The sequence below is a fragment of the Taudactylus pleione genome, unplaced genomic scaffold (genome assembly GCF_031769625.1).
Source record: "Taudactylus pleione unplaced genomic scaffold, aTauple2 ptg000598l, whole genome shotgun sequence".
Lineage (NCBI taxonomy): Eukaryota > Metazoa > Chordata > Amphibia > Anura > Myobatrachidae > Taudactylus > Taudactylus pleione.
In genome coordinates this window covers 483,882-508,207 of record NW_028285000.1, presented here as the reverse complement: position 1 = coordinate 508,207, position 24,326 = coordinate 483,882, and the positions used below count along the sequence as shown (strand labels likewise).

The 24,326-nt window shown below is 46.0% G+C and overlaps 1 protein-coding gene across 3 annotated transcripts in view; it reads right to left on the bottom strand.

Moving 5' to 3' along the window:
- Nucleotides 1-206: 206 nt before the first annotated feature.
- The window catches only part of CHRNA10 (cholinergic receptor nicotinic alpha 10 subunit), an 85,239-nt gene continuing 61,119 nt past the window's right edge, over nucleotides 207-24,326 (bottom strand). For all 3 annotated transcript variants that reach the window (XM_088453879.1, XM_088453876.1, XM_088453877.1), the window contains 2 exons: nucleotides 7,761-8,293; nucleotides 207-4,563 (listed from right to left, as the gene is read on the bottom strand). In XM_088453879.1, the coding sequence (XP_088310005.1) occupies nucleotides 3,932-4,563; nucleotides 7,761-8,293 (1,165 nt within the window). In that variant the 3' untranslated portion in view covers nucleotides 207-3,931. The remainder of the gene's footprint in view (nucleotides 4,564-7,760; nucleotides 8,294-24,326) is intronic.

Sequence of the window (24,326 nt, the reverse complement as noted above, 5' to 3'; positions counted from 1 at the left end):
TTATAGTCTTGGATTGCATTGTGCTTTTACTATCAACTTTGTATTCAACACGTTTGTTTTCTTATTTTGTTTTATTTTGTTTTCCTTATTTTCATTCCAGTGTTTCATTTTTAAGTCTTAATCCTTTAATGGTTTCACAATGTTTTTTTGTTTTGTTTTTGTGTGCAGCCATTTACAGTTACTGTTATCTGTCTAATATGAAACAAATAACTGAAGCAGTTATTCCGAAAGTTATGTAACAAAAAGCGAATGACAATCTTCCTGTGTTTCTTGTCTTACACTTCTGTTTTATTATGTCATTATTATGTTATTATGTCATTGTATCACATCTTTGCTGTACAACAAACAGACCATTTACATGGCTTCCAGCTTGAGTAACATTTTCCCGTTCGTTCTCCCCCGGACCAGCCTCCGCTTCATTGGAGCGTTTATGGGGCATTGCAGCTTCCTGGAACTTACTGGCCAATCAGATTGTGTATTCGTTGTATTGGGTTGGGTATGAAATGCAGATGGCCGGGAAGCCGTCTGACTAAATCCTGACACTGTAAGTCTGAATGCTCGAAATCCCAACTGGGGCTGGTGAGTACCCTAACCCTCCCTTCTCCCCCCTCGCACCCTAAACCTCCTTTAGTGGTGACTAACCCTAACCTCCACCCAGTGGTGCCTGATCCTAATCTTCACCCGGGGGGGCCTAAGCCTCTCCTCCCCGCACCCTAAACCTAACCCCCCCGGGGTGGTGCTTGACCCTAAACTCCCCCCAAGGGTGCCTAAATCTAACCCCAATAGCACACACAGGGGTGTTTCTGAGTACCCAGAACCCCACCTGACAGACTGAAGTGCAGGAAACATGTCTTAAGCCTTGTCCCCTCGCAGCAAATTGGCGTGAGGGGGTGGGGCTTACGAACATGCTGCCAGCATGCTAGGTCCTGTCGCGGTCAGATCTGCTGCAAGGTAAGTTTGTTTGTGTATATGTGATATAGGTGTGTGTACATATGTGTGTGCATGTAAGGTATGTGTGACATATGTATGTGTGTGTATACATGTGTGTGTGTATATATGAGTGTGTAAGTATATATGTATGTATGTATTCACACACACTATATATATATATATATATATATATATATATATATATAATATGGAAACCCCCCAATAAAAATCCTGCATTTGTCCCTGAACCCCCCTTCACCCTAAACTTAATCCTAACCCTCCGTTCTCCCGCAGCTAAACGCTGACACTGATCGGCTTACCTTCATTTAGGAAGCCGTCCGATTAGATTTCGGTGCCTATCTTTAGTCCCACATCGGTATTTCGATGCTGGGATTTAGACAGATGGCCTCCCGGCCGTCGGCATTTTGACTGTATCCCCATTATAGTACTATATACATTGTGACTATACTAGGGAAGGCTTCATATACTGTACAATCATTGTGTGCGTTTGGCATTTATGATAGAGCATTTCACAAATACTGCTGACGACTACAAATGTTAGTTTTTAATATAAATATTCTAAACTTTTACATCCGGAATTCTGAGCTCTCAGGACAGAACTGTACCCAGAATGTTAAATACTCTGGGACTGGTTCTGAGATGTCTCCGATGTTTTGGGGTCTGTACATGCGCAGGACCCGTTCTGCGAAAACTGCGTCATTTGGGGCGGGCAAGCGGGGGGTGTGGCTGTCCACCATTTATGGAAACGGGGATGTGACACCCACATGGTGAACGCAAATTTCCTGATCTCGCAAGTGACCAGGACCGGTCAGGCTGCGGTGGGCTGCGGTGAGCTTCAGTTACTGCAGCCTGGCCAAAGGAGCAACCATCCATCGCAGCGCTGGGATCAGAGATGCAGCGAGGAGGTCACATAAGAAAAGAGAAAGATCCCGCACAGGACTAACATGTATAGGTAACCATATAGAACCTTATTGAGGTAACCGTATAGAACCTTATTGAGGTAACCATATAGAACCTTATCGAGGTAACCATATAGAACCTTATCGAGGTAACCATATAGAACCTTATTGAGGTAACCATATAGAATCTTATCGAGGTAACCATATAGAACCTTATTGAGGTACCGTATAGAACCTTATTGAGGTAACCGTATAGAACCTTATCGAGGTAACCATATAGAACCATATTGATTCTCACAGACACCTTCTGCTGCATTAGCATTGTAGATGGACAGAATTGAGCAGCTGCTTGTGTGTGACCCTGCAAATCAGTCCATCTCTCAATCAGACCCTCTGTTCAGTGTTACCCTGACATTTGACTGTGGTCTAACTCCCCCACTGTAAGACAGCTATAACCTTACTAAATTCAGTAGCCCTAGTGGGACTTGAAACAGGTCAATAAGCTGATTCTGCAGTCATTTGAGTTGCTGTGACATCACTGGTCTCGCCCCTATAATTGAATCTACCAATCCACACAGAGCATTTCTTACTTACAGAAAGTAATTCCGAAAACCTGACAGTCACTCTCTGTCTGCTCTGCTTGGGCAGCTCCTCCTTCCTAATAGTGCCACCTGCTCCAGACACTGATACAGAGCATGATGGGCACCTAGGGCCTGACTCTGAGGTGCACACTGTGCCAATATTGGCGCAGCTGCCCAGTGTCTTCATTACTGCGCATGTGTCTGAGTCGTGCTAAGCATCCGTTCTGATTATTACTGCACCGAGTCACAGAGCGAATTTAGATGCAGGGACTGGGTGTTTCCTGGAGGTAATAGGGGAGTGGCTAGGCTGTCGCGGGCGTATCGCTGACAGCGGCTGTGTCTAAAGATGCACAGTCGCTCACACAGGATGTCGTGGTGAGATGGAAACCCTGCATCTGCCATAGATGGAGCACACCGAGAAGCATCCAGGCAGATGTACACAGCCACAAGACGTTGCAAATGGGCGTCTCAGTGTTTGGAAGGGATACAGTCAGCATTCCGGCAAATGGAATGCCGACGGTCAGAATGCCGATGCCGGAACCGGACACTTGTCACAATCGTGGCACCGGCATTCCGACTGCTGGCAGCCCGAAGGTAAGTAGCGGGGTTAGGGAGAGGGACAGGGTTAGGGGTTAAGGTTAGGCATTAGGGGGAGGGTTAGAGTTAGGCACTAAGGGGGGAGGGTTAGGTTTAGGGTGAAGGAAGGGGGAGGTTAGGTTTAGGCACTAGGGGGAAGGTTAGGTTAGGCACTGGGGAGGGAATGTTTGGGTTAGGGGGAGGGCCAGGGTACCAACAGCAGGTGTCGGTATCCTAGCCCTGTCGAGATGCCAGCATCTGGATTTTGACAGCTGGGATCCCGTGCGCCCGCATCCCGTACCCATCCCATTTTGAAAATCGGCTGCGGAATTAGCACGTCTACATTTGACTCACAATCAGGCCCAAATACTTAAGTAAATACTACAGTTTTTCACATACATTTTTCAGCTCAGTAATAAACAGCCTTTCATACATATCAATGGCAAATACTGACTTCACTTGCTCCTAAATTATTTCAGCTAAGGTTGCACTTGGAAATGAATTGTCTTCAGCCCAATCAGATAGTGGTGTCCCAGGTGACATCGGTTGTGCTGCTCACTGGATACTTCTGCCCCAGGAAGTGATATGTGACAGATGGGTAACAATGAAATATCCCGATGCACAAACACTTGGAAATAGCTGGGGCCACGGGAAGATTGATGTTCTAACCATGAAACAAGCTTGTCACATGATGATCTGATGAAACACGTGGACTTCTCAGAAGATTTCCAGAATGCCAGGGTACTACATGCCACTGAAGGTCATGGAGAATAACACGATCAATCTGCCTTGGGCGACCATGGGGAACTGCTGTGAACCATCCAGAATAGAGCTAGACACCGTGGCAGGAGACAATGGAACTGGTAGCCCCACCATGCCTGGAAACACGTGGATTTGCCTAAAGTCATCCTAGGACAATGCTCCTCAGATTGCTTTGCCCATAATGAGCACACTCATGAAGAAGACCATGATGAAGAACACCCACATGAAGAAGCGATCCATCACTTTGGCGACCTTCTTCCACTCCCCGGTCCGTTTCTGTGCTGCCTTCTGCTCCCTGAAGCAGTTGGCCATGTATTCAATGTTCTTAAGCAGGCGCTCGTTGTGGCATAGACAATGGTTTTTGGGGCACTCAGCATACCCGCTCCCTTTGCCACCCCCACATGGATCTGCACTATCATATGTTCCAGTCTCCTTCCAGGCACCATGGCCATTGCTGGAAGCGTCGTCATGCTCCAAGTCTGAGTCTTCTCTGGTCACTTTACCCTTCGGGCCACTGTCTGCACAGTTCTTAATTATGGCTGCGGGTTCCTCCCGTTTGGCTTGCCCATTCATGACTTGTACTTTGGGTGGTTTCTCTGGCTCTGGTTTGGGCCTCTTACAGCTCTCGCCCACCTCATAGACAAAGAAAATCCTGGACATATACTGCAAGATAAACTTCTTTGCCCACTTAGGGACCGGTTTTGCCTCTGGGCCACAGTGATGTATATTCATGATGAAGATTGTTAATGCTGTTGAGGCTGTGATCATTGTCATGGTGGCAATATAATACTTTCCTATGACAAAATAACAAAAAAGATGTATATTTTATTGAAAGAGTTAATTAGGACAATTACTTTTGTCTTGTGAGTCTTTAATACTGATATTAACAAATATAATACATTTGTAGCTGTGTACCAGCCTCAAGTTTTACTTTGTGAAGGGAAAACATGTCTCACAAATTATCTCTTACCTGCCCAAGGTACCCTAAGCAGACCACTTACCTCCAATAATGGACCAGTCCACAATCCACATATCCCATACTATAATATTTCACAGGAGTAGAATTTCTGACATCTTAGCATGCCATAGTCATACCCTGTAACACAACAGCTCCCATCATTACATCACACCTCCCATCATTACATCACACCTACCAGCATGACATCACACCTCCCATCATTACATCACACCTCCCAACATTACATTACACCTCCCAACATTACATTACACCTCCCATCATTACATCACACCTCCCAGCATTACATCACACTTTCCAGCATTACATCACACCTCCCAGCATTACATCACACCTCCCAGCATTACATTACACTTTCCAGCATTACATCACACCTCCCAGCATTACATCACACCTCCCAGCATTACATCACACTTCCCAGCATCACATCACACCTCCCATCATCACATCACACTTCCCAGCATCACATCACACCTCCCATCATCACATCACACTTTCCAGCATTATATCACACTTTCCAGCATTACATCACACCTCCCAGCATTACATCACACTTTCCAGCATTACATCACACTTCCAATTATAACATAACACTTCCCAGTATTCAATCCAACCTCCCAAGATAACATCACACTTCCTAGAATTACGTCACACCTCCCATCATTATATCATACTTCCTAGCAATACATTACACCTCCCAGCATTACATCACACCTCCCAACATTACATCACACCTCCCGACATTGCGTCACACCAGGGACATGCAGTCAGGGTAGGCAGGAAAGGCAGAGCCTCCTCTATCATACTGCTGAGATTTGATATCAAAATAATTAGAAGAATACAAAGAAGATATTTATAACATAAAACATCTTTTTTATTGTAACCAGCTTTGTGGAGCTCCCGGGACTGCAGAAAGACAAGAGATGAGGCAGCAACAGCTCAGCCTCACTTCTGTAGAGTCAGACACTGCTCGCAGTGCTGGGGGCAGGGCCACACCACAGGTAGTTAGCTGTACAGAAAGAGAGCTAATAGAGGCATGCCTCTGAGTATGGGGGGGCATGCCTTGAGCACTGATGGACACCTTGGATGTGTCATGTGACCAGGAAGTGCACTGCAGTGTTTATAGATCAGAGCTCAGTCAGCAGAATCAAGAGATGGCACATTGATGCAAGATACTGAAGCTTAGTGTAGTGAGGGGAGAGTTATAGTGAGTAGGGGGTGAGACGGGCTCCCAGCACTCACTGTGTCACACCTCCTAGCATTACGTCACACCTCCCAACATTATATCACACCTCCCAACATTATATCACACCTCCCAGCATTACGTCACACCTCCCAGCATTACATCACACCTCCCAACATTACGTCACACCTCCCAGCATTACGTCACACCTCCCAGCATTGCATCAAACCTTGGAGAGAGGTAAACTACCAACCAATTATCTCCTCTCATTTTTTAAATGCAGCCTGTAATATGGCAGTTAGATGCTGTTTGGTTGGTACTTTATCTCTCTCCATTTTTTTTCTCCCCCCCCCTTGTAGTCACTAGAATGCTGTATGTATTGTATGATAGTCACTAGAGTGCTTTATATATTGTATGATAGTCACTAGAATGCTTTATATATTGTATTATAATCACTATAATGCTTTATATATTGTATGATAGTGACTAGAATGCTTTATGTATTGTATGATAGTCACTAGGATGCTTTATATATTGTATGGTAGTCACTAGAATACTCTTTGTATTGTATGATAGACACTAAGATGTTTTCTGTATTATATAGATAGCATATTGAGCAAAGTATAGTGCATAAGAGCATAATATAGTACCTGCTTTGTCTTATTTGCATTACAGTACATTTTGCATGTTTCTTTCATTGGAGCAGTAGTTCCCAAACTGTGCGCCGTGGCACCCTGTGGTGCCTCGGGACACTTGCAGGGGTGCCTCAGGTTGGTGGTCCAGCACCAAAACAAATTATTTATGGCTAATGTAATGTAAATATGTGGACAAACAGAAGCGTAAACCTGTCACCACCACATAACTGACCCTAAGGATGACAGGGAAGCACATAACTGACCCTAAGGATGACAGGTCAGCACATAACTGACCCTGAGGATGACAGGGAAGCACATAACTGACCCTGAGGAAGACAGGTCAGCACATAACTGACCCTGAGGATGACAGGTCAGCACATAACTGACCCTGAGGATGACAGGTCAGCACATAACTGACCCTAAGGATGACAGGTCAGCACATAACTGACCCTAAGGATGACAGGTCTGCACATAACTGACCCTAAGGATGACAGGTCAGCACACTAACTGACCCTAAGGATGACAGGTTAGCACACTAACTGACCCTAAGGATGACAAGTCAGCACATAACTGACCCTAAGGATGACAGGTCAGCACATAACTGACCCTAAGGATGACAGGTCAGCACCTAACTGACCCTAAGGATGACAGGTCAGCACATAACTGACCCTAAGGATGACAGGTCAGCACATAACTGACCCTAAGGATGACAGGTCAGCACATAACTGACCCTAATAATGACAGGTCAGCACATAACTGAGCCTAAGGATGACAGGTCAGCACATAACTGACCCTAAGGATGACAGGTCCGCACAATTTACTTCACTACTTTACTAAATTTTTTACTGAATTTCTCAATAAAACTTAAACTTAGGGGTTCCGTGAAAACAATGCTGATACACTAGGGTGCCGTGATTCAAAAAAGTTTGGGAACTACTGCATTGGAGTATTTTTAGCTCAAACCAAAAAGCATCTGTTGAATTGTTGATGCTGGTGTTTACAAGTGGCCACAGTATGTACTTTATATATCTGAAAGTCACCCATTCCACAAACAGCATCAGATCTCCTGTTCTAAGTGGTTCAGGATGTCAGTTTCCTGGTATTAGTTGTTACGGCATTTTTTTACCATTTGGTAACTATTTGTGATTTCTTACTCTTGCTATTTGTACAGTTACAGGTGTGTTATTATGCACTCACCGATAAGTGGCACATTTTCTGATGGTGGCATGCTCTCTGCCACAAGCAGCTGAAACACAGTGAGAGCCAACAGGACAGTTACACCCAGAGACACCTTCTCGCCAGAGTCCGCTGGAAGGTAGAATCCTAGGGGGGCCAGGAAGGAGATCATCACACAGGGAAGGAGGAGATTGAAGATATAGAAGGAGGCCCTCCTCTTCAGCATTAATGTGTAGGTAACATCAGGGTACGGTTCAGAGCAGCACCCATAGGTTATAACGTTCTTTTTGGCCGGCATTCCCAGCACCTCCCATTCCACGTTTTCCACAAAGTCCGTCAGATCACCTGTATCTAGGTGGTTCAGGATGTCAATTTGATTACCATTATACGTCCATGACCCAAAGGTCAAGCGACACTGCTGTCCATCAAATGGGAAGAATGAGACGTCTACTTTGCAGGAGCTTTTGGTAATGGCCGGAGAGTCCCACATGATCTGCCCATCGTATCTAATCACCACATTGGTCTCCATGGAGCCTGTAAACTGGTCGTCAGCACTGAAAAGGAGATAAGACAATGTATAATGTTCTCCAACACGGAAAAAAGAGCATAAAATGGAGAAAACGTAACAACAAAATCTCCTGGACATTAAAACTAATTCATAAGACCTCCCTCTACAATGGTGGGAAATGGAGTCTGGCCAAAGGGTCTATGGTTTGCAGAGTGTTCTCAATTGTATGATCTTGTAATAAGAACCTTCACAAACTAGGCTGGAATCTCAGCTCAGTCACATATAGCAAAGCACTAGGTACTCAGTCAGTGTCAACAGTCCAAGACTTGTCCAAGTGGCTTGGGTACGAGATGGCGGTGCTCAGGATCCCGGTAGTAAGAATCCCAATGTTGGCATTCAGATAGGGTCACAATCCCAACAGAAAGAGGTAAAGGGCCTATCCATTACCCGACTTTGTGAACAATCTGACCAAAACCAGGAGGTAATGGATAGCTGGCAAGGACCAGCGATGCTCGTGCATGCTGGGTCCTTGCCATCCCCAACTATCTACTGAACATGCCCGTCAACCTGACGACGCTTGTCAGGTTTGGCATGTTCGGAGATAGGAGGTCGGGCTCCTTCTCTGAATGACGTTCAGTGAACGCCGTTCAGTGCGGGCACCGTACCTTGGCGACCTGAAGGTCTGAACTCTAGATGTTCAGACTATCAGGTCACCTAATGGATAAGCACCTTAAGTATACTCTCATTCCTCTACCCTCTCTCCCTGCAGCCTAAATCTAACCTTCCCCCTCCAGTGCCTAAGCCTAACACTCCCTCCACAGAGCCTAAACCTAACCCTCCCTTCCTATTGCTTAAACCTAACCCTCCTCCCCGGAGCCTAGACCTAACCCTCCCCTCCAGAGCCTAACCTTATCCCTCCCTCCCTAGTGCATAAACCTAACCCTCCTCCCCACAGCCTAACCCCAACCCTCCCCCTCTAGTGCCTAAACCTAACCCTCCTCCCCAGAGCCTAACCCCAACCCTCTTCCTCTAGTGCCTAAACCTAACCCTCCCTACCTATTGCCAAAACCTAACCCTCTCCCTCTAGTGCCTAAACCTAACCCTCCTCCCCAGAGCCTAACCCCAACCACCCCCCTCTAGTGTCTAAACCTAACCCTCCTCCCCAGAGCCTAACCCCAACCCTCCCCTTCTAGTGCCTAAACCTAACCCTCCCTACCTATTGCCAAAACCTAACCCTCTCCCTTTAGTGCCTAAACCTAACCCTCCGTTCCTATTGCCTAAACCTAATACTCCGTTCCTATTGCCTAAACCTAATACTCCTCCCCGGAGCCTAAACCTAACCCTCCTCCCCAGAGACTAACCCCAACCCTCCCCCTCTAGTGCCTAAACCTAACCCTCCTCCCCAGAGCCTATAACCCACCCCCCTTAGTGTATAATCCTATCGCCCCCTTAACCCCACTACTTATTGTCAGGATGCCGGCTGTCGGGATGCCATTGCCGGGATTCTGGCTTGTGTCGGTATTCTGGCACTGGCATTCTGAGCACCGGGATGCTGACAGCCATGATTATGTTTGCATCCAGTCCAAGTAGTAGGGTTACTGTCTTCTACACACAACAGTTGTACTTCATATGTAGATCATCTGTAAAACAGGCACCCACTAGTGTAAAACAGGCACCCGCTGGTGTAAAACAGGCACCCACTAGTGTAAAACAGGCACCCGCTGGTGTAAAACAGGCACCCGCTGGTGTAAAACAGGCACCCACTTGTGTAAAACAGGCACCCGCTGGTGTAAAACAAGCACCCGCTGGTGTAAAACAGGCACCCACTGGTGTAAAACAGGCACCCGCTGGTGAAAAACAGGCACCCACTAGTGCAAAACAGGCACCCGCTGGTGTAAAACAGGCACCTGCTAGTGTAAAACAGGCACCCGCTGGTGTAAAACAAGCACCCGCTGGTGTAAAACAGGCACCCGCTGGTGAAAAACAGGCACCCACTAGTGTAAAACAGGCACCCGCAAGTGTAAAACAGGCACCCGCAAGTGTAAAACAGGCACCCGCTGGTGAAAAACAGGCACCCACTAGTGTAAAACAGGCACCCGCTGGTGTAAAACAAGCACCCGCTGGTGTAAAACAGGCACCCACTGGTGTAAAACAGGCACCCGCTGGTGTAAAACAGGCACCCGCTGGTGAAAAACAGGCACCCACTAGTGCAAAACAGGCACCCGCTGGTGTAAAACAGGCACCCGCTAGTGTAAAACAGGCATCCGCTGGTGTAAAACAGGCACCCGCTAGTGTAAAACAGGCACCCGCTGGTGAAAAACAGGCACCCACTAGTGTAAAACAGGCACCCGCTTGTGTAAAACAAGCACCCGCTGGTGTAAAACAGGCACCCGCTGGTGAAAAACAGGCACCCCCTAGTGTAAAACAGGCACCCGCTGGTGTAAAACAAGCACCCGCTGGTGTAAAACAGGCACCCACTGGTGTAAAACAGGCACCTGCTGGTGTAAAACAGGCACCCACTAGTGTAAAACAGGCACCCGCTTGTGTAAAACAGGCACCCGCAAGTGTAAAACAGGCACCCGCTGGTGAAAAACAGGCACCCACTAGTGTAAAACAGGCACCCGCTGGTGTAAAACAAGCACCCGCTAGTGTAAAACAGGCACCCACTGGTGTAAAACAGGCACCTGCTGGTGTAAAACAGGCACCCGCTGGTGAAAAACAGGCACACACTAGTGCAAAACAGGCACCCGCTGGTGTACAACAGGCACCTGCTGGTGTAAAACAGGCATCCGCTGGTGTAAAACAGGCACCCGCTAGTGTAAAACAGGCACCCGCTGGTGAAAAACAGGCACCCACTAGTGTAAAACAGGCACCCGCTGGTGTAAAACAAGCACCCGCTGGTGTAAAACAGGCACCCACTGGTGTAAAACAGGCACCTGCTGGTGTAAAACAGGCACCTGCTGGTGAAAAACAGGCACCCACTAGTGCAAAACAGGCACCCGCTGGTGTAAAACAGGCACCCGCTAGTGTAAAACAGGCACCCGCTGGTGAAAAACAGGCACCCACTAGTGTAAAACAGGCACCCGCTGGTGTAAAACAAGCACCCGCTGGTGTAAAACAGGCACCCGCTGGTGAAAAACAGGCACCCACTAGTGCAAAACAGGCACCCGCTGGTGTAAAACAGGCACCCGCTGGTGAAAAACAGGCACCCACTAGTGTAAAACAGGCACCCGCTTGTGTAAAACAGGCACCCGCAAGTGTAAAACAGGCACCCGCTGGTGAAAAACAGGCACCCGCTGGTGTAAAACAAGCACCCGCTGGTGTAAAACAAGCACCCGCTGGTGTAAAACAGGCACCCACTGGTGTAAAACAGGCACCTGCTGGTGTAAAACAGGCACCCCCTGGTGAAAAACAGGCACCCACTAGTGCAAAACAGGCACCCGCTGGTGTAAAACAGGCACCTGCTAGTGTAAAACAGGCATCCGCTGGTGTAAAACAGGCACCCGCTAGTGTAAAACAGGCACCCGCTGGTGTAAAACAGGCACCCGCTAGTGTAAAACAGGCACCCGCTGGTGCAAAACAGGCACCCGCTGGTGTAAAACAGGCACCCGCTGGTGTAAAACAGGCACCCGCTAGTGTAAAACAGGCACCCGCTGGTGCAAAACAGGCACCCGCTGGTGTAGCATTTTCAAAACAATGGACTGTGTATATGGGATATAGTTGCCATGCGGGATGCTGAAGGTCTAAATAGCGTCGGGATCCCGGCTTCAGTATCCCAGCCAGCGGCATCCTGAAGGTAAGTATTGGGGGTTAGGGGAGGGTTACGTTTAGGGGTAGGCACTAGGAGGCGGGTTAGGGTTAGGCACTAAGGGGAGAGGGTTAGGTTTAGGCACTGGGGAGAGAGGGTTAGGATAAGGGTGTGGGGAGGGGGAGTATAGGTTTAGACACTAGGGGGGGAGGTTAGGTTAAGGCACCGGGGGGAGAGGGTTAGGGTAGGGGTTAAGTTTAGTGGTACTATACTTACCTACTGCTGTCGGGATGCCGCTGTCAGTATTCTGACCAGCGCCGTCCCAACCACCGGCAATCTATACCCAACCCTTGTGTATAGCTGTGCAAAATAGCCTCATACAGGGGCATATTTACTAAACACTATCCCCAAATAAACCACCCTTTTTTGGGGGTACCCACCATTAATAAGGATACGCCGGAATGAACCTGGAAGGATTGCAGCGGGAATTTGCTCTAGCCCCCTATTTCTGATCACAAAGCAGCTTCCATAGGTTTCTATAGGTGTTGCTATGTGGTCAGATTTACTAAGCTCTGGAATGTGAAGCTTATGGGGTTTTATAGCCTTTGGGCTACTCTTACAGCCATCCCTTAGTAGAGTGATCACCCCCCCCCACCCCACATGCACCACCTGATGGCCCTTCATGTGCTGTACACGGGGAGACCTGAACCCTCTGTGCACATGGAACTATTCCGTCTTGTGGAAATGTCGTGGGCAAACGACTTCTGCGCTGGATCGTAGCATGCAGATGGGACAAACAAGTGCGTAAAAATACACAGCAGTGGTCGCAGATCCTTCACTAATCACCCACCTGGGAAACCCCCTGGTCGCGCAGACTGGCCACAAGAACTGAAACACTGGCGCCAAGTTTTCTGTGTAGGGATGGCAGCAGTACGCTGAGACATGCCCCAAACATGAATTCTGCCCCCACTCCCCGTAAACGCCCCCAAACAGTCCCTGAATGTCAATCAGCAAAGAAATCCTCAATGTAAGCGGCATCGCTAAGGTATCTTGTCTCATGCGCAGTATGATCATGACGCGTGCATAGTCATCCAATAATCACTCTGATATCGGCATGGTGTTCACTTCTGAATCAGGTCCAATATTCCATTACAGGCAGCGGGTGAACCATCGGTCTAGAAGTGGGTGTGGCCACTCAGTGTCAGAGAACAGTCAGTGTCAGAACAGTCAGTGTCAGAGAGCAGTCAGTGACAGAGAGCAGTCAGTGACAGAGAGCAGTCAGTGACAGAGAGCATTCAGTGTCAGAGAACAGTCAGTGACAGAGAGCAGTCAGTGGTAGAGAACAGTCAGTGTCAGAGAGCAGTCAGTGACAGAGAACAGTCAGTGTCAGAGAGCAGTCAGTGTCAGAGAACAGTCAGTTACAGTGAACAGTCAGTGACAGAGAGCAGTCAGTGTCAGAGAACAGTCAGTGACAGAGAGCAGTCAGTGACAGAGAGCAGTCAGTGACAGAGAGCAGTCAGTGTCAGAGAGCAGTCAGTGGTAGAGAGCAGTCAGTGTCAGAGAACAGTCAGTGACAGAGAGCAGTCAGTGACAGAGAGCAGTCAGTGACAGAGAGCACTCAGTGGCAGAGAACAGTCAGTGTCAGAGAGCACTCAGTGGCAGAGAACAGTCAGTGTCAGAGAGCAGTCAGTGGTAGAGAACAGTCAGTGTCAGAGAACAGTCAGTGACAGAGAGCAGTCAGTGTCAGAGAGCAGTCAGTGTCAGAGAGCAGTCAGTGTCAGAGAGCGCTCAGTGTTAGAGAACAGTCAGTGTCAGAGATCAGTCAGTGGTAGAGAACAGTGTCAGAGAACAGTCAGTGTCAGAGAGCGCTCAGTGTCAGAGAGCAGTCAGTGACAGAGAACAGTCAGTGTCAGAGAACAGTCAGTGACAGAGAGCGCTCAGTGTTAGAACAGTCAGTGTCAGAGAGCAGTCAGTGTCAGAGAGCAGTCAGTGTCAGAGAGCAGTCAGTGACAGAGAACAGTCAGTGTCAGAGAGCAGTCAGTGACAGAGAACAGTCAGTGTCAGAGAGCGCTCAGTGTCAGAGAACAGTCAGTTACAGTGAACAGTCAGTGACAGAGAGCAGTCAGTGTCAGAGAACAGTCAGTGTCAGAGAACAGTCAGTGTCAGAGGACAGTCAGTGACAGAGAGCACTCAGTGGCAGAGAACAGTCAGTGTCAGAGAGCGCTCAGTGTTAGAGAACAGTCAGTGTCAGAGAGCGCTCAGTGTCAGAGAGCGCTCAGTGTCAGAGAGCAGTCAGTGTCAGAGAACAGTCAGTGACAGAGAGCGCTCAGTGTTAGAGAACAGTCAGTGTCAGAGAGCAGTCAGTGTCAGAGAACAGTCAGTGTCAGAGGACAGTCAGTGTCAGAGGACAGTCAGTGTCAGAGAGCAGTCAGTGACAGAGAACAGTCAGTGTCAGAGAGCGCTCAGTGTCAGAGAACAGTCAGTTACAGTGAACAGTCAGTGACAGAGAGCAGTCAGTGTCAGAGAACAGTCAGTGTCAGAGAACAGTCAGTGTCAGAGAGCGCTCAGTGTTAGAGAACAGTCAGTGTCAGAGAGCGCTCAGTGTCAGAGAGCGCTCAGTGTCAGAGAGCAGTCAGTGTCAGAGAACAGTCAGTGACAGAGAGCGCTCAGTGTTAGAGAACAGTCAGTGTCAGAGAGCACTCAGTGTCAGAGAACAGTCAGTGTCAGAGGACAGTCAGTGTCAGAGGACAGTCAGTGTCAGAGAGCAGTCAGTGACAGAGAACAGTCAGTGTCAGAGAGCGCTCAGTGTCAGAGAACAGTCAGTTACAGTGAACAGTCAGTGACAGAGAGCAGTCAGTGTCAGAGAACAGTCAGTGTCAGAGAACAGTCAGTGACAGAGAGCGCTCAGTGTAAGAGAACAGTTAGTGTCAGAGAACAGTCAGTGACAGAGAGCGCTCAGTGTTAGAGAACAGTCAGTGTCAGAGAGCGCTCAGTGTCAGAGAGCAGTCAGTGTCAGAGAACAGTCAGTGTCAGAGAACAGTCAGTGTCAGAGAGCAGTCAGTGCCAGAGAACAGTCAGTGCCAGAGAACAGTCAGTGCCAGAGAACAGTCAGTGTCAGAGAATGAAGGATACTGCCTTTGAACCTCTATATACCCCTGCCTATACCTTCTAATATCCTGCCTATAAACCTCTAAGGATGACGCTAATTTGCATATGCAGTCATACAGTAAATAAAGACACTCAGACTTAGAACATGTGGTTCCAAAGCACAAAGTATTATTCAAGTAAAAGTACAGCAGTTACACGCTATGATCCTCATATAATCTTAGCGCAAAGAGATTATACAGACCCAAGTACAGTTATACATACGCAGCGCTCTCTGGTCCAGATGTTAGGCATTAGCAAGAAACCCCTCGTCAATCAGCATTCAGTACGAAGACTAGGAACCCAGGGTCAGAGCACACATATTTATACCACCAGGAATAAACAATACAATAGAGAAGTTTGTTGCTAATCGTAAAGGAGAGGGCATATGTTACAAGGAATTTAACAGATTGGTTCAAATAGACACAGCCCAGCCTCTAACAACTGGAGGTCTCTGGTTTCCCGCCTCATGCAAATCCTAACAGTTGTTCATATAAGTACATTTTGTTGCTTGAAGTCTCTGCGGTCCATATGTTGAGAATGCATGTTGCGATCTCTCCATCGATATTACCGGAATACTGTTGAGAGAGTACGCATCAGTACAATACCAATCATGGCTTACTTATCACGTATAAAACCTTAGTTACGAAATAACCTTTATTTCCTAGCAATGATAATAAATGTGCATACTCGAATCTTATACCTTAAAGCTTATGGAACCTTGTATGTGAATATGTAATGTGTGAGTATGTGGGGTTTGATGTAAAGACGCTAGTTAACTTGGGGCAGATGCGTGTGCATGGAGCTAATATTCAGCGTTTTCATACAGGGTCTATGCATTCGCTAATATGCGACTAGTTAACAGCGCAATTGTGCGTATTAATGTGTGTATGAGAACACCTAGCAGTGTGGGATGCTGAGCATTATAGTTCCATGACTTGCTCATGCCCCATAACCCCCACCCTTTTCAGGCTCCAAAATACTGGTCTTAGTTCTCCCAGGGCCTGTGTAGATGCAAATTAGCACAGCTACAAGACCCAAACCTCAGATAACACTCTTGGCTTTGAAGGTATTTTATTGTAGGAAGCCTGCTAATGTAAGGTCCTACAAACGACCCTCTTGCTGTATTCGAGCAGGACCACCTGGAGTGAGAGCAAACGTTATGTCCATGAAGCTTGTCTATACAGGCTAGTTGTCACGTGGCCATTTGCTCTGTTTAGCTAATGCAATCCAATTTTGACATACTGTACAGCCATTTCTGAAATATATCCTTTAGGGGAATTAGAATAATACACACACTTTATCCAGAGCACCCAAACTACATAAAGTCATGGAATGGGCTTTTGATGAATCGCCATAACTTATGGCGATGGTCACAGATGCAATCGCATGATGCTAATAGTAATATCGCCACATGTACTAAAATGTGAGTTTATCTAAAATGGCGCTTACGCGGCCATTCGCAAAATGGCATCTTGCGATCTCATTTCCAAGATGTCATCTTGCGGCCAGTCGCAAGATGACATCGCTGCGATCCAATTTTAAACTGATCTTGTCTCGGCCAATTATCCAGCTGCGTCAGTCCTCCCTTTGATAGCAAACAACATGCTATCACAATCTGAATTTAAAATATAATTTAGGCTTACATTTAAATACTATTTAGTGTTATTATGGGATGGCACAAGGTGGTTCTTAATCCATTAATTATGTGTCTCTGCGTGGGGACATAAAACTACTATTATATGCACACCGCGGATCTTGGAAGATCATGTGAAAGGTGTGGGGATACACCAGTCCTATAAAAGCAGTCTTGAAGGGGAAATTTGAGACTTTACATTGTCTGAGGTGTTTTAAAATATTTCAATAATACATTCTATGCATTTCTAAATATAATACATTAAATGATGGTATTTCCTAGTTCAGGGTTGTAATGCAGTTCTGTATTTACCTCGGTATTCATACTGACCACCATCATAATTTTGTTCTTTCGTTTTACTCTATTTTTACATTTTCCACACTTCAACACAATAGGAACACACCGGACACATATGCCAATTATTAAGATGACAATCAGTATAAGGATTAATAATTTGCCGATGCTGGCGATCACTTCCTGGACCCATTCCCCTAGACCTGAGAACCATTTCACTGGGTTCAGCCATGACACCCATCCTTCTATCTTTTCCCCTACTTCAGCCACTGAAGCATTATGGTTCTTACGAAATTCCCATTTTAGCTGCAGAATTTCATCCATCTTCCAGTCTATCACCTCCTTAGGGTCGCTGGTATCATTGGTGACATAGGTGCAACATTTTACTCCAAATTGGGTGGCCAACGTTACGCAATACCCTCCAGTAACAGCAGTTAAATAATTTAACACTAGCCTGTGTTGCACCAGTTCTTTCTTGTACGCTTGCAATTCTCTCCCTGTATACCTGAATGTGTCATCGTACATCTCGGTGATATTATCTATCAATTTAGCACGTTCCTGAATATATCTAAACTTTAATGTACCCCGAGCGATCCTGGTGGGATCCAATGCGACTAAAACTTGAAAGCCAGTTGTCTCACTAATTAACTGAGTGGCTTTGTGCACGTCACCAGGTACCATATTTCGTTTGCCTCTGTGTTCATATTGTGTGTGAAGATATGGTGACGGTGTGTTTTTATGTATACCAAGCATTTCAACATGTGTGAGAGTCATAACTTCTGGGACTACTCTTCCCAGGTAACACAAACCTTCAGAACTCGGGGAGAGCCACTTATACGCTTTTCTTCCACATATAAAATATACATTATCAGGGAGAACATAAGGAATGGTATGCATCATTATCATTATCCATCTGGTTATATTTAAGCACATTTCCCTTGCAAACAATCCTATTTCTGGGTTTTCCATCTGGTACATGCAAGTTTCTGGCTGTATTATTTTAGCACAATAACCATCTGGCACCTTACCAATTATTTCTTTGGTGGAACTCAATGCATACCAGCACCTATAATGTCTCCCACTAGATTTAATTGAGCGTAACAGATCATGGTTTATGGACTCGTTATCAGCTCTTTGTGAGAAGGTCATCGTCTGATTATTCCCTGTCACTTCCCAACTCCCGGGTTTATTGGGGTTGGTTATGTTTAAACACAAAAGTGATCTATCTACTTGGAATTGATAGAGTTTGAAATGAGGTGGTTTGGATGAGAGGAATTTTCCATCCAATGTTTTTCCTTTCTGTAATTCTAAAATTTCTGTGATATTCAGCGGAAATGGCACTAACCCTACATTATGCTGTCCCTGTGGCACATGTGAACACACCCAGCAATCAGTTTGATTTAACACTTTGCCTACCATGCTATGATAATCCTCTAATGGATACCAACCCCAGTACGGGTTATATTTAGGCTGGCATCGCTGGATACAATTCTCATCAACTAGGGACCCACAAAGCTCACAAATACAGGAATCTTCAGGCGATAAACCTCCACACCGGCCCTGAGTATCCGGAATAACAGCTCTCTTAACAATAACAGTATTAAGATTGGTCAGACACTCCCCTGATTGGCATTGCACTCCTTCTGACTCCACTCCATCAGCACTGCCATCAGCTCCCATCTCCTCTATCGGTCCTCCATCACAGAAACTGGGTATCCCCAAACAGATCATCACGACAAAAACTCTGGAAGAAAGAACTAGGATGACCACAGCAGACCACTCCATTGCTGGAAGCACTGATCTACACATTTCCTTAGCTCAGGTATCTCACCGTCACCTTTTTAATCCTTCCGGCACAAGCTCGCAATTGACAGGTCCACGTTATCGGCCTCGTCTCCGCCTTGTATCTCCACCGGTTGGTTAACCTCCCTATAGTGAGTGGAATGGACCCACATATCTTCACCGGCCACCCTTTGAGGATGTGGTACTTTGTCAACAATCATCAGATACGGACCTTTGCACCAATCAGTCAAACGACCTGAGCTAAAAAAATTTGGATCATAACAATTTCCCCAGGTTTGACATCATGACAGTTTGCATTAGACATGTTAGTTAATAACACTTTCAATTCCTGTTATTCTTATTCATCTTCATATCTCAAAGGGGGGACAGATAAAAGAAATGACATTCTGAAACAATCTTGGTTTTATTACCCATCACCTTACACATGTTCTGGGAAACGTCACCTGTAAAATGAGTCCCCCTATCACTTTGAATAATTCTAGGGATATAGTATCTGCATACAGGTTCCTGCAATTAAATCTTGTTATTAATAGCTACTGCTCTAAATAATGCCTGGGCCCCTGGGTTGGATAGTATTCCGAGTATTTGACCTCAGCCTGGCATGGCTGCCGTTTATCCTTAGCAACCTTGTGTCCGGTGTGTGAGAGATAAAGCACAACAGTTAAATATCATTTAAACATGACCTAAATACAATAATAAATCGTCCACATTTTACATTAGGACAGATCCATTGGCAGGTTGAAAAGATTGTAAACAGTCATATAAGGCATGGGAGAAGATAGTGGGGTTGCCTATGAACCGATGGGAAACCCGTGTTCATGTGTGGTGTTCTTCACTTTGCAGTACTTACTTATGTGTCCCACTTGGTGACAGTTAAAACATCTTTTTGAACGGGGTGGATGAAAGGATTGTTGTGGGAATTGAGCAAGAGGGAAAGATGGTGGGTATGGATAGGAATATGGAGGATAAGGGTATGGTGGGATGTATGACATTTGTGGGTAGCATGGGACCTGTGGTTGTGTATGATATGTGGGGTAAGGATGTATTTGCTGTGGTGTGGGATTGGTGAGGACGTGTAACTGTTCAGGTGCAAGTGTGTGTATAGTGCAGGTGTGTCGGTTGGCTGTGATGTTACAGTCATTCCTTACAGAGTTTGGATACTGACAGCCATTAGTTTTTCGCTCTGGGTCTCTCTCTTCTTTGAGATGTTTTTATCATGTTCTATGGAAGATTCTATGAGGGTATCTATTGTGACTCCCCTCCAGCCAGGCTGTGAGGTCTGAACCCGGGTAATTTTATCTTGGTTTACTTGGTCTGTTAAGGGAACGTCACCATCCAATACACAATCCGTGACAAATTTTGTGACATCAGTATTGCGTGGTAGACAGGCCCTTAACACCACACGCCAATCTTTATTAGTTGGCTCATGAGAACTACCCAAATTCCTCAAAAATCTCTGACATTTGGCTAGTTCTTTTTTGGGATCGGGGAAATCATTTATGATGGAATTTAGTTCTGCTCTTGTCCAAGGACAATGCATTACCACTTCCCTCGTGGGCACTACACCGTTCGCATCTGCATTTCCATTCGGAACAGTTATTGTCCGGATGGGATGCAGACCGGTAGCGCTGCTACCTTTGACCTTGTTACCTGGCTGGGGGTTTAATCTGTTGCTGCTACGTATGGTATTAACAACTTCCTCTACGGGTGCAGAGGGTGTTAGCACTTCCCTTGCTGTTACCGATGGAGATGGCGGCACCACTCGTGATTGTTGTGATGCAGCATCTATCATCTGTACAGCATGGGAAATGGCAGACATGACAATAGGCTCATCAGCCACATCATAAACATTTTCTTTATAGTTGCTTAAGAGAGGGTACAAATTGCTTGTTACATTTTTATGGGTATTTTTGATAACTGTACTTGCACCTCCATCCACATAAGGTGGGGGTGGTGCGCGTAAACTGCTGGCAATACCTTCCACAATGCTACCTTGTTGCACGTGCGCGCCATTTTGCGGCTCGCCCGCATTGCAATTCAGCGTTGCGGATGTATTCTCTGGCAATGCGCTCGCAACACTAGTTTGCATTGCTTGCGCATTTTTAAGCCACGCATCCCCTTCATGCTGCCACAACTTTAAACATTCATAATATTTGACCTTTGTCTCTCGAGAGCGCATCAGACTGATGTGATCCCGGACATTATCTAATACATCTTTATCAAAACTACCAATTCTGGGAAACGATCTAACACTCTTCATCGTCATTTTAAACCATACATACCTTATTGCATAAGTACCGTACTTAGTATGCATAATACGATGGGCCGATCCAAACGGCGCTTCCAATAGCAGCACATCATTGTCTAACATCTCTATTGTTTGCATGGCTCCCATTCTGAGACTCCTATGTTTTTCAATAAAGATTTAAACTGGTGAAAGACAGTCAAGATACTTTCACTTACCTGTGGACGATTTAACGGCAGCGCCCACACACCTGTGAATATTTGAAGAAGGCTACTCCACCCACCTGGATAAGATTTAAGAAGGCAACTTCCACACCTATGGAAGTTTAAGTCGGCTACTTCCACACACCTCTCTACAACAAAGACAACATGTACACCTGCTACTGTGTATAGAACGGTAAGCTGCTTACCAAGCAGCTAGCACTTAGCCCTTAAAGGTCATACGGTACCTCTAACTTTAGGGAACAAGTTACCCCTACCAACAAATACTCACTGTTACACACTTTTTTCCTGCGCAGAAAAATACACGTTAAACCAGATATTGACAACAATTGAAAAGAATGTAAACCTCAACGGCTTTGTTTAAACACGTGGCAGCACGACCGGGAGTACATATACGCTATTGTGCGACCAGTCGCATACACAATAATGTGACTACCACACAACCGTATGACAACCTTTAGCTGCATACACAAAAGTGCGTCTTTACTGTGCGCAAAACTGCGACTCAGCCACGTGTTCAATACTGCGGCACCCCTTTAAATGTTAGGTTCTATCAACAAAGGAAAACAAACTTTTTCCTCTCTTGTCCCTGGATTCTAGTAAGCGTCCCTGGCTCACACAAAAATGGGTAGCAATCTCTCAGCACTGGGCGGTTGCAGGTAAACCCTGCATGTGGCCATTCCACCCTTTGGTGAGAAATCCATAACCGTAAGTCCCGTGTGAGTGGGTAAGTGACTTCACTATGAGCCCCCAACTAAGGATACTGCCTTTGAACCTCTATATACCCCTGCCTATACCTTCTAATATCCTGCCTATAAATCTTTAAGGATGACGCTAATTTGGGTACGCAGTCATACAGTAAATAAAGACTCCAGACCTAGAACCTGTGGTTCCAAAGCACAAAGTATTATTCAAGTAAAAGTACAGCAGTTACACGCTATGATCCTCATATAATCTTAGCGCAAAGAGATTATACAGACCCAAGTACAATTATACATACGCAGCGCTCTCTGGTCCAGATGTTAGGCATCAGCAAGAAACCCCTTGTCAATCAACATTCAGCAAAAAGACTAGGAACCCAGGGTCAGAGCACACATATTTATACCCCCCAGAAATAAACAACACAATAGAGACGTTTGTTGCTAATCCTAAAGAAGAGGGCATATGTTACAAGGAATTTAACAGGTTGGTTCAAATAGACACAGCCCAGCCTCTAACAACTGGAGGTCTCTGGTTTCCCGCCTCATGCAAATCCTAACAGTTGTTCATATAATGTACATTTTGTTGCTTGAAGACTCTGCGGTCCATATGTTGAGAATGCATGTTGCGATCTCTCCATCGATATTACCGGAATACTGTTGAGAGAGTACGCATCAGTACAATACCAAACATGGCTTACTTACTTGTCACGTATAAAACCTTAGTTACGAAATAACCTTTATTTTCTAGCAATGATAATAAATGTGCATACTCGAATCTTATACCTTAAAGCTTATGGAACCTTGTATGCGAATATGTAAAGTGTGAGTATGTGGGGTTTGATGTAAAGACGCTAGTTAACTTGGGGCAGATGCGTGTGCATGGAGCTAATATTCAGCGTTTTCATACAGGGTCTATGCATTCGCTAATAAGCGACTAGTTAACAGCACAATTGTGCGTATTAATGTGTGTATGAGAACACCTAGCAGTGTGGAATGCTGAGCATTATAATTCCATGACTTGCTCATGCCCCATAACCCCCACCCTTTTCAGGCTCCAAAATACTGGTCTTAGTTCTCCCAGGGCCTGTGTAGATGCAAATTAGCACAGCTACAAGACCCAAACCTCATATAACACTCTTGGCTTTGAAGGTATTTTATTGCATAAAGCCTGCTAATGTAAGGTCCTACAAATGACCCTCTTGCTGTATTCGAGCAGGGCCACCTGGAGTGAGAGCAGACGTTATGTCCATGAAGCTTGTCTATACAGGCTAGTTGTCACGTGGCCATTTGCTCTGTTTAGCTAATGCAATCCAATTTTGACATACTGTACAGCCATTTCTGAAATATATCCTTTAGGGGAATTATAATAATACACACACTTTATCCAGAGCACCCAAACTACGTAAAGTCATGAAATGGGCTTTTGATGAATCGCCGTAACTTATGGCGATGGTCACAGATGCAATCGCATTATGCTAATAGTAATATCGCCACATGTACTAAAGTGTGAGTTTATCTAAAATGACGCTTAGGTGGCCATTCGCAATATGGCGTCTTGCGATCTCATTTCCAAGATGGCGTCTTGCGGCCAGTCGCAAGATGGTGTCGCTGCGATCCAATTTTAAACTGATCTTGTTTCAGCCAATTATCCTGCTTCGACAGAACAGTCAGTGACAGAGAACAGTCAGTGACAGAGAGCAGTCAGTGACAGAGAGCAGTCAGTGACAGAGAGCAGTCAGTGTCAGAGAGCAGTCAGTGACAGAGAGCAGTCAGTGTCAGAGAGCAGTCAGTGTCAGAGAGCAGTCAGTGTCAGAGAGCAGTCAGTGTCAGAGAGCAGTCAGTGTCAGAGAGCAGTCAGTGACAGAGAGCAGTCAGTGTCATAGAACAGTCAGTGTCATAGAACAGTCAGTGACAGAGAGCAGTCAGTGTCAGAGAGCAGTCAGTGTCATAGAACAGTCAGTGTCAGAGAGCAGTCAGTGACAGAGAACAATCAGTGACAAATAGCAGTCAGTGACCGAGAGCAGTCAGTGTCAGAGAGCAGTCAGTGTCAGAGAGCAGTCAGTGACAGAGAGCAGTCAGTGTCAGAGAGCAGTCAGTGTCAGAGAGCAGCCAGTGACAGAGAGCAGTCAGTGACAGAGAGCAGTTAGTGACAGAGAGCAGTCAGTGTCAGAGAGCAGTCAGTGTCAGAGAGCAGTCAGTGTCAGAGAGCAGTCAGTGACAGAGAACAGTCAGTGTCAGAGAGCAGTCAGTGTCAGAGAACAGTCAGTGACAGAGAGCAGTCAGTGTC